Source organism: Haliaeetus leucocephalus, unplaced genomic scaffold (genome assembly GCF_000737465.1).
Source record: "Haliaeetus leucocephalus isolate CR32 unplaced genomic scaffold, Haliaeetus_leucocephalus-4.0 Scaffold1, whole genome shotgun sequence".
NCBI lineage: Eukaryota > Metazoa > Chordata > Aves > Accipitriformes > Accipitridae > Haliaeetus > Haliaeetus leucocephalus.
In genome coordinates, this window is record NW_010972437.1 from 3,004,577 (window position 1) to 3,018,270 (window position 13,694).

A 13,694-nucleotide genomic window follows, 5' to 3' on the forward strand; every position below is an offset into this window, starting at 1 on the left:
GTGCAATTAACTTAATAAAATGAGGAAAACTTCCATCTTCACCTCACTCCTTTTCTATTAAGTGTGTCTGCAGCAATCACTATAGTGACCAAACTCTCATAAGGATGTCAAATACCAAAGTGTAAAAGCAAAGATGATGATAAAAACAGTCTCAGATTTCCTCAATTATTTAAAATAAAAGATATCCACCAAATTTTTTTTTCTTTATTTCACAATGAAGTCAGACTTCTGTGTTAACAGCAAGTGATATCCTCCATTAAAAGTCTGATATCATAACCTTGGAATTACAAGGATGGAAAGATGAAGGATAAAAGGTGGGGGTTTCTTGGAACCGTTTTAAATAACTTTTGTGCCACCTTTTCTAGTTATGAATCAATACGTTTTCTAACAACGAATACAGGGTTGAGCAAACAAACTTTCATAATTTCTCTTACAAAAAATATCTGCCTTACATATGATGTAAAAATCAATTTTATTAGAGTTTAATCTTTACTAACTAAAAGAAACACCTCAAGGTACTATCCTAAGTAGTTGAGGAATACTGTAGCTTTTTAATGTTCTACTGCTCCCCCCCTTGAGCATTTAAGTGTTCTGAAGTGATAGCACCATGATGCAAGTATCTCAGACATTGTTCTGTACCTACTCCTCCTCAAGCAGTAATAGTCCTATCTTTAAGATATTGTAACAAAGGCAAAAGTTACCCTATTAAAGCACAACTAAGATCACAACAAATGTGTAAATACTGAACGTGCTACTGGGAAGGACAATTAGACAAGCACAGAGAATATACAATCTATTTTCACAATGGTGGTATGAACCTCTTCTTTGGTAAGGGGAGGAATGGCAACAGGCAGGCATGATGGAATGGGAAAGCATCTCAATTTTATTGCCACTAATCTAAAATACTTGTGTAATTGTGAAAAGCATATTTATCCATCTCCAGTTTGCCAGGAGACTACATTCATTCCTTTCAAAAAATATTTTTAAAAAATTTAAAAAACATTTTGGCTCAATTTATGTGTCTTGAGCTAAAAATACAGGAAATGCACATTATCACCTCTCCTCTCAATCGAGGAGACAACTGAGAAGGTACCGTTTTCTCATCTAGCTTCCATTCACTTCCACTGCTTAGTGGAAGATCTCTGTAGCCTTTCAGGATCACTTAAATTTTATTATGGGAAAGCAAACCTATAAAAAAAACTTTCCCAAATTAGAAGTATGGCTGAATCCTGGCAGCACTAACAATAACTCCTTCATTCAAAACCATCAATATGGAACTTCACTAAGTTAAAGGAGAAAGTAATCTGGGGCTAACCATCAGACAGTCAAAAATAATTTGAGGTTCAGGTGGCACTGAAGGTTTCAGATCTTGAACACTAACTGTGACAAGCTAAAACAGGAAGTACGTCTGACACAATGTACTAGGCTGTGAATGTAAATGGATGTCAGTAATTACAACTCTTCATTAAACTGTCTTAAAACTGCAGCAAATTAAATTTAAAAAATGCAGCTTTATAAACAAACTCTAGACATTAAAGAAGTCTCACCAACATACTGTTTTCACAGTAAACATGACTGTATGATTTTCTGTGGCTCACAAGAGGAAATGTGAAATATTTTCCATCAGAATCCTTAAAAGAAAAAAAAAAATGCTCTTTAGTAAAAAAAATAGACATAAAAACACAAGAAAAAAATGTTACTTACATTGTAAACTGAATAAGTCCATTTTGAGGCTTTGACTGGAATCCACATGAAAGCTCCTAAAAATAAATGTTTTTATAAGCCACACTGAAGGAACAATTATCCTTATCTCCAAAGTCTTATCTTTTACTTATTGCCAAGGTCTTATCTCTTACCTGTAAATGGCCATAAACTTCATAAGCTTTAATCAACACTCAGGATTGCTACTGCTTAGAATTACATGCAACACTTATCATCAGTTACATGGGAAATGGCAAAACCCTAGGATCCAATTACTACATATTAATTGTAAAATGAAAACCCTATGGATCTTGAAACAAAGCTCTCAAGGCAACAAAACAAGTAAGAAACTGAATGATACTAATGTAATTACAGGGTGACTGATTAAAGCTGAGGCAACATTAGAAACAGCCCCAATCTTTGTTCCTGTCAGCCTTTTAAGAAAACTAATACAGAAACTTGTGTAAAAGCAAGTCAACGATGAAGCGAATAACATGTACAAGAAAATAGTAGCAGTTTAAAGATATGTCTGGAGAAAAAAAGTAAGAATAATGAAGAGATCAGAGATGCAAACAATGCAAATTGTCACGCAAGATTAATATCTTTCTCCTATGTAACTAGAGTAACAAGTTCATCACAGAAATTTAGCTAAGTGTCAAGAGGTCACCACAAACAGGACCATGTAAACATGAAGTCCAATTTAAACATATTCCTCCTTATTGCTAAAAACTGATCCCAAAAAAGGCAAACAATCAGTTCCACAGCCTCTTTGGGCACCTGTTCTAGTGTTTGGCCACTCTCCTGGTGAAGTACTTTTTCCTAATATCTAATTGGAATGTCTTTTGTTGTAACTGGACTCTACTGCCTATTGTGTTATCACTGTGCACCCCTGAGAAAAATCTAGCTTCGCCTTCTCTCCAATCTTTCATTAGGTAGTTGAAGACAGCAACAGGATCCCCCTCAGCATTCTCTTTAGGGTGAAGCAAAACCAGCTCACTCAGCCTCTCTCCCCCATGTCCTATGCCCCAGGAGCTAGCCATTTTGGTGGTCCTGTGCTCCATACTCACTTCAGTATATGTCAATGCCTAAATGCCTTCTTATACCATGGTGGCCAAAACTGGACACCAAAGTTCAAGCTACCTTAGTACTTCTGCAATAGCTTACATTAAGAAAACTCGTGAAATAAAATGGTTTTCATAAAATGGTTCAGCCAACTTCAGCAAAACTAGAAATACAGCTGTGCCCTGCAAAAGTTCTGTTTAGTTCCCAAGACTCCATGCAGTCAAAATTTCTCACCTTTAACTATGCATTCTTAGCAGCTACAAGGAAACCATTAGTGTGCAGTCAATTTTACCCTGCCATGTCATGGAATAAAAAGAAGTCACTGATGAAGCAGATCTGAATATTCAGGATTTCCAGGAGCAGCACAAAACTAACACAATGGCTCTACAACACCAATACTATCCTTCCTGTAAGCATGGGATGTAAGCTTAGATTAGCATTTAGACTGCATTTTGACATCCAACTATTCCTAATTTCTGAGATTGTCTACTGGACACCCTGGTATAAATATGACTCCTGCTCATCCCCCAGAATCTAAGCCATATAAAAGTGTCAGATTTTTGCTCCTACCCCTTTTAACCTATTTAGTGCTGAAAACACACAAAAGCTGATAGTTTACGTCTATAATCCATATATCATTTTAGCAATGTCTGAAGAAGGACAAAATGTATTCTAGAAGTTTGTTAGTGAGAAGATTAACTATGAACAAAGGAGTATCACTGAATCCTGTTCAAAAGAAAACTGCTGCACACCTGTGAGTTCCGTAAAAGCTTCAGGGTTTTCCTCAAATGTCTTTGCAGGGTGTCTCACAAAGTGGTGATGCAGTACAGACATTCTCTTCTTTGGATCCTCAGTTATCTAAAAAAGGAGCAGATTGTCAAGTTTTATTTTACCTATTTGTGTGATTTACAATCATTACATGATCATAGCTAGCAATACAGTTATGGGATGAGAGGCAGGAGATATTGTTAGAAGACATGGTACACTTTCTATTCTAAATTCAATAATCTGAACAAATTAAGTGCCATCAATGGTCAATCACTGCAGTACAGAAAATCTACATGTTATAAAGCATAGCTAAAACTTTTAGTTTTGTATCCTTGCCTACTCTTAACACAAGGAAAACATTCTATTAAACTTTCTTTATAGACACACATGCATTCTTTCTGAAATAACACTTATGTTTAGGACAATTCTCCCATTTATATTTACTAGACTGAGTTAACAAATCCAGCTTACTACATCTCGTCTTAGTATTTCAAACATCCACATAGCCGTAGAGCTACACTGGGATTCAGGTTTTGTGGTTTTTGGGTTGTTTTCCAAAACCACATTTCCAGGACTAATTTTTCTCTATTCAGCTTTTCAAAATTGTGGCCATTACGACTGATTTCTGAAAAGTTTTACCCACTAGCACACTGTCAGTCAACTCCAGAACTGTACCCCTTTTTGTCTCTCTACATCCCATGTTAAAGTCAGTACACCTAAGGAACTAGAGAAGTCTGCCCCAAACAGCCTCAGAAAAACCACCTGGAAGCTTCCCACTTTTATGTCTGGGGCTCTGCTCTTTCGTATTTACAACCTCTTGGACCTTAATTCCAATTCATGTTTATTGCTGCATAACATTTCAGAAAGAGAACAGAGTACAATGGGAGATTTCTCCAACAGTTTTCAAAAAGTAAGATGTGGGATATTTATTTAGAAAAGCAATAAACAATGGTAGCTGGAGGTAAACAAATACACTAGTATTTTACTTGCATTCTGTTTGTGTAAGCGATATTTGCAAAAGAACACCACAAATACGTGCTGGCCAATGTGACAACACATGGGGAAGTTTGAGAAGTAGTATGTCTGAGTTAAACTATCACAGTTTTTCACCCTTTGTATACTAGCCAGAGAAGGTGTCTCAAACATGCTTTAAGAGGTCACATTCAAAGCTGCACAGCTAGCAAAATTTGTTTATCCTAGTGCAAGGTCAACTAAATCTGCTGCATTATGGAAGAAAAGTTCAGTCCACACTCCAGCTATCAATATACTCCAGCAGTCAATAATAAAAACTGAGTTAATACCTAATTATTTCTGACACGTTGGTTGAACAACACAAAGCCACGGGATTTTTCAGTGGCTGGTACAAAACGGCAACAATTTTCTCAGCATGACTTAAAATAATCAAAAAGGAGTTTTCTGTATAATAGGTAATAGAGTGATATTTGTCCTGATTAAGTATTCAGGGATGGAAGAAGAAAGTGTGATGGGGAAATATACAGGAGATCACATATACAAACCTGCCTTGTATTTTCATCTATGAGATCAAAAAAAGCTCTAATGGTAGCCAGGATCAATTCTTTGCACCTAGAAGACAGAATAAGTAAAAGTAAATCTAGAAAGGAGATATCCAGGGCAATAAAAGTGATCAGAAGAGACATTATAATAATATTATGCTGGAGTTAAATTATTGTGTCATGTGATAATAGTAGACAACAGAGGGATGTACAGTCAGTCAATTAACCTTTGTTCCATTAGCTTACCACACTATGGAGAGATGGTCTGTTGAGGCCCAAGCTCTAGGCACAGCTGAGCTCTGTTTGGGGAAGGAAAAAGTTAAGATTTTGTTAGCATTCAACATGGTAAAATTCTAAGCAAGCCTTTCGTCTCCTTATTTAAACATATTTGCACAATTATTAAAAGAATAGCATTTATCTTAAGAGTTTCAGGGACTAGGGTACAATATAATGACTTCTTCAATCAAAAATCTTACCAGTGCTGAAGCACTTGTAAAACAGGACTTGTAAAACAAAATGACCAAATTATCTATGTTAGATAGCAGAGACTAATGGTGAAAAGTCAAATAATTTTGTGGAGGAAACTTACCAAAAATTTCTTCAAAGACTGCTTCTATGACTAATCTTACTATTTTAATAAGTGATCCTGGCACACAAGAATAGATTCATGCCAATGAAAGGTGCTGCTGAAAAATCAAGGGCATCCTCAACAGAACGAAGCATCAGAACATCATGGAGAAAGAACTGGACAGTTTGAAGCTATTCATTTGTATAAGTGTATTGCAGGTATTGTACTTTAGGGACTAATAATATCAAAAACACCTTCCATAAATGGAGCTTATCACCTAGTTGTACAACTTGATTCAAGTAAAATATGAACTATTAATGCATTACAGTTGGGAAGAAAAAAATCAAACCAAACCACAAAAAAACAACCCACAAAACAAAACAACCCCCCCAAAACCTACAAACCAAAAACCAAGAAAACTTGAGAAAGAATTGGTACCACTACACGTGAGATCTCATGCAAAATTCTGGTCACCAACACTCAAGAGAAATGAAAGTAGAGCAGATGGAGAGAACGGTTACTAGGACAAAGGGAATGCAGAGTTAATCTTCTTAGCCTAGCAGAATCAGAGCTGAGACTATTTATAGACAGCTTTTTGTACAACGGACAGGGAGGTAAACACCAAGGGAATGACAACTATTTCGGATAACATTTCAAGTTGATGTCAGAACAAACACATTTAAAAACTGTCTTGTGCTATAAATGGAAGTTGGAAATTACAAATTTTCTCCCTACTGGGGAGTGTTTTCCAGCTTCTTCCATGTAGGGAACAGGTTGATGGTGGGGGGATGGAATGACAAACCTATCTACTTTATGATGTCTCTTGATTAATTTTGGAAGGAGATAGATGCTTGCAAAAGCAGAAGACTGGACTTGATGATCCAGTACATCCTTTCTATTCCTAAATTCTCTGAAAAACAATGAATACAAAAAGAAGGCTCCAAGCCAGAGCTCTCTTTTTTATAATCAAACAAGCAGTCTACTTGTATACTGCACATCTGTCAGTCTCCATATACACATCCCTTGCAAAAATGCAGGAAAATAAAACCTGAGTTCTGGAACTGAAAAGGTGCAAGAAGGTGGTGAGAAGAAACAGTACCAAGTGGTAGATGATTCAAATAAACCCCAACACATACTCTTCCAGTGGACACTAATTTATACTACATCAACCGTTTATGATTTTATAACCGTACACTATCTACTTCATGTTTTCACAGGTAGTATTTTCATATTTAGTTATACTATGCTGTACATATAGACTATAATTAGACATTGATACATGCGTTACATAAAAAGCTATCTAACATAACTCCATGCAAAACCAAAAAAATAGTTTGCTTTTTTACCACAACAGATAAGGCACTGTCATGTTGACTCAATCTTGGTAGAAAAGCCAGTCCTGAACGAACTTGGTAATCTCTGAATCCTCCCGCCACAGAAAGGGTAGTTAAATTTCTTAAATCTTGGGCTTTTAGAATCCAATGATTGTTTACAGCTGTATAAAAATCTATAAAATATATTAAAATCAATCACAATTTCCCCATAAGTCTATTTGATATACAAAAAAAGCTAGAGAAACATTTAACTAACCGTTTCTGTAAGCCCTTCTAGAGGCATTCAAGCTCTGATTATCACTTTTGATTCATATAAGGAAGGAAAATTATTGTTTTAACCCCAAGGAAGCAGCAGTTGGGAAAGACAGATACACCTACACTTTCTGTTATCAGCCTGAGCACATATATTGTTAAAGTAGCAAACCATAGTTTTATCTGAAGGACAGCCACAGTCCAGAAACAGTCAGCAAGGAAGAAGCATTGCATTGCAATCAATTGTAGGAGCAAGAATTAATACAAGCACAGTAAATCAAATTGAGCAGCTAAAGGTAATCCATTCCTCTCAGGAGCCACAGAGAATAGTGAAAATAAATGTCTGTTTCTTTTCCTTCACCAGTTCTCTCAATATCTACGCATAGCGGCACAATTACCACTGAGCACATATTTCATCATTATAGCATAGTAAAATCTAGCTTTTCAAGAAGTGTATAGTACACGCATAATGATTATACTTTATTTTTTTATGCCACAGTTATTTAGGTGAGCAGAACATATGACCTATCTTTTGTGTAAATATATTATATAAAATATATAATTATATCTATATTTAATATTCTCACCCCCTCAACCTTTGGGCATGACAAACATTAAATTTAGCAACTTCTACAGAAATAACACTATTTAGGCAATTCATTTGATAAAGAAAGCCATTACAGAGGTCAAGTTTTACAAAAAAGAAAGAAAAAATGTCATTCACTGAAGAGCTTACAAATTTAGTAACATGCTCTGCAACTTACTAAAATTACAAATTATTGAGAGCTCCAGGCTCTGCACAGAAGCTAAAGTCCACACAACCCATTTTATGACACTTTACTTTCTCTCAGTATCCTAGCGCTCTCAAACAACCACCTGAGTAACAGAGGAATAGATTAATTACAGTAAACAAAATAGCACATTTTGGTGTTGATTTGCAAGAATCTCACCTATTAACACTTGAGAGGATCAATAAAGAAATACAATGTAATTAGATAACCTGCAATACTTACCAGTAAGATATTTGTCTAAAGGCATTACAGGTGCAACATGAGGCGTGGCTTGTGTAATGAGGAGGTTTATAAGTCCAGGCTTAAAATTCTTCAGAGTAAGCAATGCTCTTGCAACGAGACCACCCATGGAATGACCTACTATTGCAACACTGGTTGGTGCAAATTCTCGATCCTTGAGCAAAGAGCAAAGGGTAATTAGACACATCAAAAATATCTTTGACATTGAACTATGGTTATCAGTTGTACATTTTTTTCCCCAAAATTAACTTATGTCCTCCCAAGGATAATATTAAACTTGTATCAACTTGACAAGTTTACAAAATGAATATAAATTTAGTTGCTATCTCAAAAAATGTGCTTAACACGAAGTTTCCAGCTCAAAAGGAAATATTATATAGCCTGTGTGAGCATAAGAAACTTAAGCTTATTTTAATTTCTGAGACTTTTAGGGACATAGGACATCAAAGAACTTTCCCAGAGAAAAGTGGATGTAAGGTGATGCTATACTAATACTTTAATAAGCTAGGGAAAGTGTATGTATCTACTACAAAAAGCATACAATGTGCATGGAAGTTTTTATTTAGAAACACAATATAGGACCTAACCAAAGCTCTGGGATTGTCAGAAGCATTAAAAAAAAAATCTATTAAAGAGCAGCAATTCCCTATTGTACTACTATCACATTCAATTATCTACACACATTATAAAGTCTCCCTCCCTTATTCATCATTCTTCAGATTTCCAGCAGAAAACACAGCCCAGAATTCCATTCCCAAATGCAAGTACATTATTCAGCATATGTTGCTACTTACCCTGTACAACTTAAGAATTACTTTTATGCATTCATGCACAAACTTGGTCTGTTGTTGCAGACTACCACCATACAATGCAACCAACTCCTCATTAAAGTTGACACTGAAGAAATTAAAATGATACTTGAAGTCAACATCTTCTGCTTTTCTAAGTGCAATGGAGCCAAGAGAACGTACTAGGAAAAGAAACCACATCATTTAGAACAGTCTAATAGTCACTGCTTAGCACCATCATTAGCAAACACATATAACCTATTATAACAATATAGCACTATATATATATATAACACAATATAACCTATTAAGAAACAAACATTATCTTAAATCCATTGTTCATCTCAAGTCATTTATAAAAGTAAAAAAAGGTGAAAAAGACATCCAAAAAGAAATAATCTCTCTTCTAATATGCAATCACACTTGCTTTACAAAAACAGATTTGAAGATATAAATAGAGCAAAAGTATCCACCAGTCACTGTCAGAACTGAATTGTAAAATGAGAAAAGAAGTAATTATTTCCTATTTTTGTAAGAATCCCTCTGATAAAAAAATATTAGTAAACATATCATAACAAGAGCTTACAGAAGAATGTGGAAAATAACAAACCTGATTAAGAAGAAAAGAAAGTTTGGAATGAGCTACCAAGAGCTGCATGCTATGCTTATGGCAGTTAACCATGCAACCTAGCTTACTGCTGACTAACGAGATATTTTATATCAAAACCAAATTTGTACAAGATCAAGGATTATGTTCCTCCACCTGAGGACTGCTTTTGTCATCTCATTTGCATCTCCTTACCGCCACCAGGACAAGAAGGCAAAACGAGCATTCTTGACTTCAACTCTAGAGGCATTGCTACTGCTAGGCTTTCCTAAAATTCCTTTGAAGAGCATCAACTCTAGGACAATATTCCCAAATACCACCAAGATACGTATGGGGGATTGGAAAACCAAACCCTAAAGGACACTTTTCTGCCTAAAAGCTCGAGGGAGAAAAAAGTTCTGTTTACAAGGTCTTGCTGCTGACCTGTCTTCTCTGTCTAACCCCAGCTGCTATTTATTACAGCCTTCTGAGTGCAGAATTGTCCCTGAGTTTCCATGGAGACATGGCAGGATGGGAACAGTAACGGCTGCAAATAAAAAAGCATGGTAGAGAAAGAAGAAAATAAAAGAGAAAGTCCCAGAAGTAAGTATATAAAATAACTAATGATCACCAGAAAGGTCTGCCCAAATCCGGCACACAGAAGCAAGATTCTTCTAGAGTGCAACAGTTTCGGAGATCTGCAGCCTGCAAAATCCTCCTTCTTGGAGAAGTTTGCTATAGAAATTAATGTATCAAACAAATTTCAGCAAAGCTTATGCAATGGGAAAATAATATTCATGAAATACTTTATATGTTCAAACACCCAAACAGATATTATCAGAATGATGAAAATTATAAATCTAATCTGTAGTCAGTCATTTCACCAATTCTATCCAAAGCTAATAAGCAATAAAAACACCTTCAAAATGGTTTGAATAGACCTAAAAAGTATGTAAAAGATCAAGTGTCTTATCACAACTTTATATCTTGTAGGTCATGATAAAAGCAACAAGAATATTGCCAAAGATCACAAGGCAAGTATGTGACAGATTCCTAAATAGAACGCAGGACCTCAGTTCTCCCAATCTCTGGTTCATTCCCAACAATTAAACCAGACCACCATCTTTTACTCAAAGTCTGAATTTTGTACATTTTAAAAGGTTCGTTTTAGTGCCCATGGAAGATGATGAATTAACATGTTTCAAAAGTCCCTGTAACACATTAAAACCTCCTGAAAGGAGGTTGTAGCAAGGTAGGTGTCAGTCTCTTCTTCCAAGTAAGAAGTGATAGGACGAGAGGAAACAGCTTCAAGTTGCACCAGGGAAAGTTTACATTAGATATTAGGAAAAATTTCTTCACCAGAAGGGTTGTCAGGCATTGGAACATGCTGTGGTAGAGTCACCAGCCCTGGAGGTATTAAAGAGAAGTGTAGATGTGGTGCTTAGGGACATGGTTTGGTGGTGGATTTGGTAGTGCTAGGTTAACAGTTGGACTCAATTATCTTGAAGGTCCTTTCCAACCTAAATGATTCTATGAAAATAACAAGCCCAGCAAAGGCAGCAGCAGCACTTCTGTCTTCATCGCTCAGCAAATATGAACATATTTTAAGCAAGTATGAAAATAACAATAGCAACATCTTCTCTGCTCATCTATGTATCAGAATGAAAGTGTGTTATCCACAATAAAGTCTGAATGAAATATGAATTTTCATAAATTCCATAATAAAACAAGAACTATTCTGAGCCACTGATTAAGGCAGAACAATTTATTTTAACAAAGATTTTGAAAAATGCACATATGACTTCTTGGCAGTCTTCCTAAATTGATTTCTCAAAGAATAAATATTTAAATAGTTACTGATCTTAAGTAGCACATTATATCCACAGCATGTAGTACTTCTACTCACCTAGTTTAAGTTTTTCTTCAGATACTTCCTTTTGACTACTAACATGCCCTGGAAATACCATTATTTCCTGCATAGTGATGTACTGCCGTGTTTTTAGAGACAGCAGTAATTCACAGATTTGCAATACTTTATGTACAATTACAAAAGTCCATATGGCATCTCTCATAATCATTATGTTCATAATCTTCTTTGGATGCTATTCTGCCTGCAAGTCTGTATGGGTTTTCTGAAAGTACAAGTTGGTAAAATATTTTACTTTGTTATAAGCTAAGTGAGTATGTTCTCAAAGAAAATAACTTTGTAAAGGTATTCTGAAATCAGATAATTTAATCATTAAGTTTAGTGCAAATATAAGGAAAAATTATCACAATAAGACATCAGGGTTTAGATTGTAGTGGTTTTCCCCATACATACATATCAATTTTGCTAGCATCCTAAGAGTGTTACTAGCTGTTTCAAAGAATATTTTAGAGAACAAAAATAACGGTCCTGACAACATAGCCTGGAAGGAATAGCAGATACTTGAATAAACACTTAAGCACAATACTTCATGTTCATCAAACTACTAACTTTGGTATTTACAATGAAAAATAAAAATACTTTAAAACTATTACTTCTTTTCATTTGGAGCCTAGGAACGTAAGAGGGAATAACCTGGAAAACAAAAGGAAGCTATGTGTAAAGTGGGAAGATGGTGCTAAGGAAGAACACCACTACATAAAGAAGTGTGAAATAATGAAACTAAAGGGCAAGCCACAAGATGATGCTTATTTATATAGCACATAATTACTTCACATCACTGATGGCAGCTTGTTCAGTTTCTTCTATTCAAATTCAGGTCTTGTTTTATTTGGCATAACTGCATTATATGTTACTCAAATCAAAACCAACTAGAAGTTTGTAATCAAAAATACAGCAAGGGTGCAGTGCTGCCATAGCATGGCATAAATTGTACCATTTCTGGCTTTCAGAAGTTACAATCTCACTCCAGGAAACTATTATCGCTCAACTGTTCAACTGATTTCAAACAAAAATAAGGTATTTTGACTGCTTGAATTAACCATGGACTAACAAGGACATCTAGATCATAAGACGATCAATCATTATGACTCTTCTTGATATTATTTCAAACAGAAAACTTCTTGCCACTAACTAATGCATAAATATGACAGCTCTTTGTAACATACCTATAACTTAGCTAAACACTTACCTTGTTTGTAGCTGCCAGCATTCCCAGGAAGAAAGAGAACTGGAATTCCTGTCAATAGGAGATTTTTGTTTTCTTCAGCATAGTTCCCTTCCCCATAGAGATAGAGCTCATATGCTGGGTATCGTCTGGCTGTTTTCTTAGGTAATTTTATTTTCTGTTGCAAAGTTAAAAAGAAACCAAATACCTTGTTTATATTATTGCTAACAAGAAAATATAGTGGCTATCCAGTAATTTAAATGATCTGGCTTATGTGTTATGTATTGTTTTAAATTACAGTCTGAAGAATACAGAATGAAACACTGGGTTTTGCTTTAAAAAAATAATTTAAATTTAAAATAAAGTATTTTGTTTAAGTAGGTATTACTGTGCATAATGAGTGGCTGCAGTTACTTACTTGGAACAGTTATTAACTTTAACTGGCTTTGAAACAAACTGCAAATGAATGCAATTATGTATCTTTTAAAGTTGTATATTTGTAAAGTAAATCTAGCTGTATACTACAGGGGAGAAAAGGGGTAAGGGGGAAAAAAAAAAAAAAAAAAAAAAAAGGCATGTCAAAACCCAACCACTTCTCCCAGAACATGAGAATTTGAGACCAGCAACTGGGGCACGTGAGTGATCCTAATTATTCCTAATGCACCTGTATGGTTCTGGAATCCTTTCCAATCCATGTAACTCAGAACAAGGATGTGCTACTGCACCTGATACCAAAGCTACATCTGGAGAACAGGGTTATGCAGGTGACTGTCGGATGACAACTATTATGTCAGGGTAAATTACAGATGTGGTATGAATTCTCTTAGGTGATTTTTACAGAGGTGTAACCTGCAATGTGAATTTAAACAATAGTAGTAACCACCTTAATATAGCTCGTCAGAAAAAATAAACCCATAATACTTTGGGGCCTTGTTCTATTGTTGTTTTCAGAGTTGGTTTTGTGGCCTAGTGACAAACAACCTGGGTTTGTAACAACT

The 13,694-nt window shown here is 35.4% G+C and overlaps 1 protein-coding gene across 3 annotated transcripts in view; it reads right to left on the reverse strand.

Moving 5' to 3' along the window:
* Nucleotides 1-11,593, reverse strand: part of PGAP1 (post-GPI attachment to proteins 1) — a 32,649-nt gene extending 21,056 nt beyond the window's left edge. For all 3 annotated transcript variants that reach the window (XM_010564183.1, XM_010564191.1, XM_010564176.1), the window contains exons 1-9: nucleotides 11,511-11,593; nucleotides 9,025-9,200; nucleotides 8,213-8,384; nucleotides 6,960-7,120; nucleotides 5,292-5,344; nucleotides 5,049-5,115; nucleotides 3,516-3,621; nucleotides 1,705-1,760; nucleotides 1,548-1,631 (exon numbers count right to left, since the gene is read on the reverse strand). In XM_010564183.1, coding sequence (XP_010562485.1) covers nucleotides 1,548-1,631; nucleotides 1,705-1,760; nucleotides 3,516-3,621; nucleotides 5,049-5,115; nucleotides 5,292-5,344; nucleotides 6,960-7,120; nucleotides 8,213-8,384; nucleotides 9,025-9,200; nucleotides 11,511-11,583 — 948 coding nt within the window. In that variant the 5' untranslated portion in view covers nucleotides 11,584-11,593. The remainder of the gene's footprint in view (nucleotides 1-1,547; nucleotides 1,632-1,704; nucleotides 1,761-3,515; nucleotides 3,622-5,048; nucleotides 5,116-5,291; nucleotides 5,345-6,959; nucleotides 7,121-8,212; nucleotides 8,385-9,024; nucleotides 9,201-11,510) is intronic.
* Nucleotides 11,594-13,694: the final 2,101 nt, after the last annotated feature.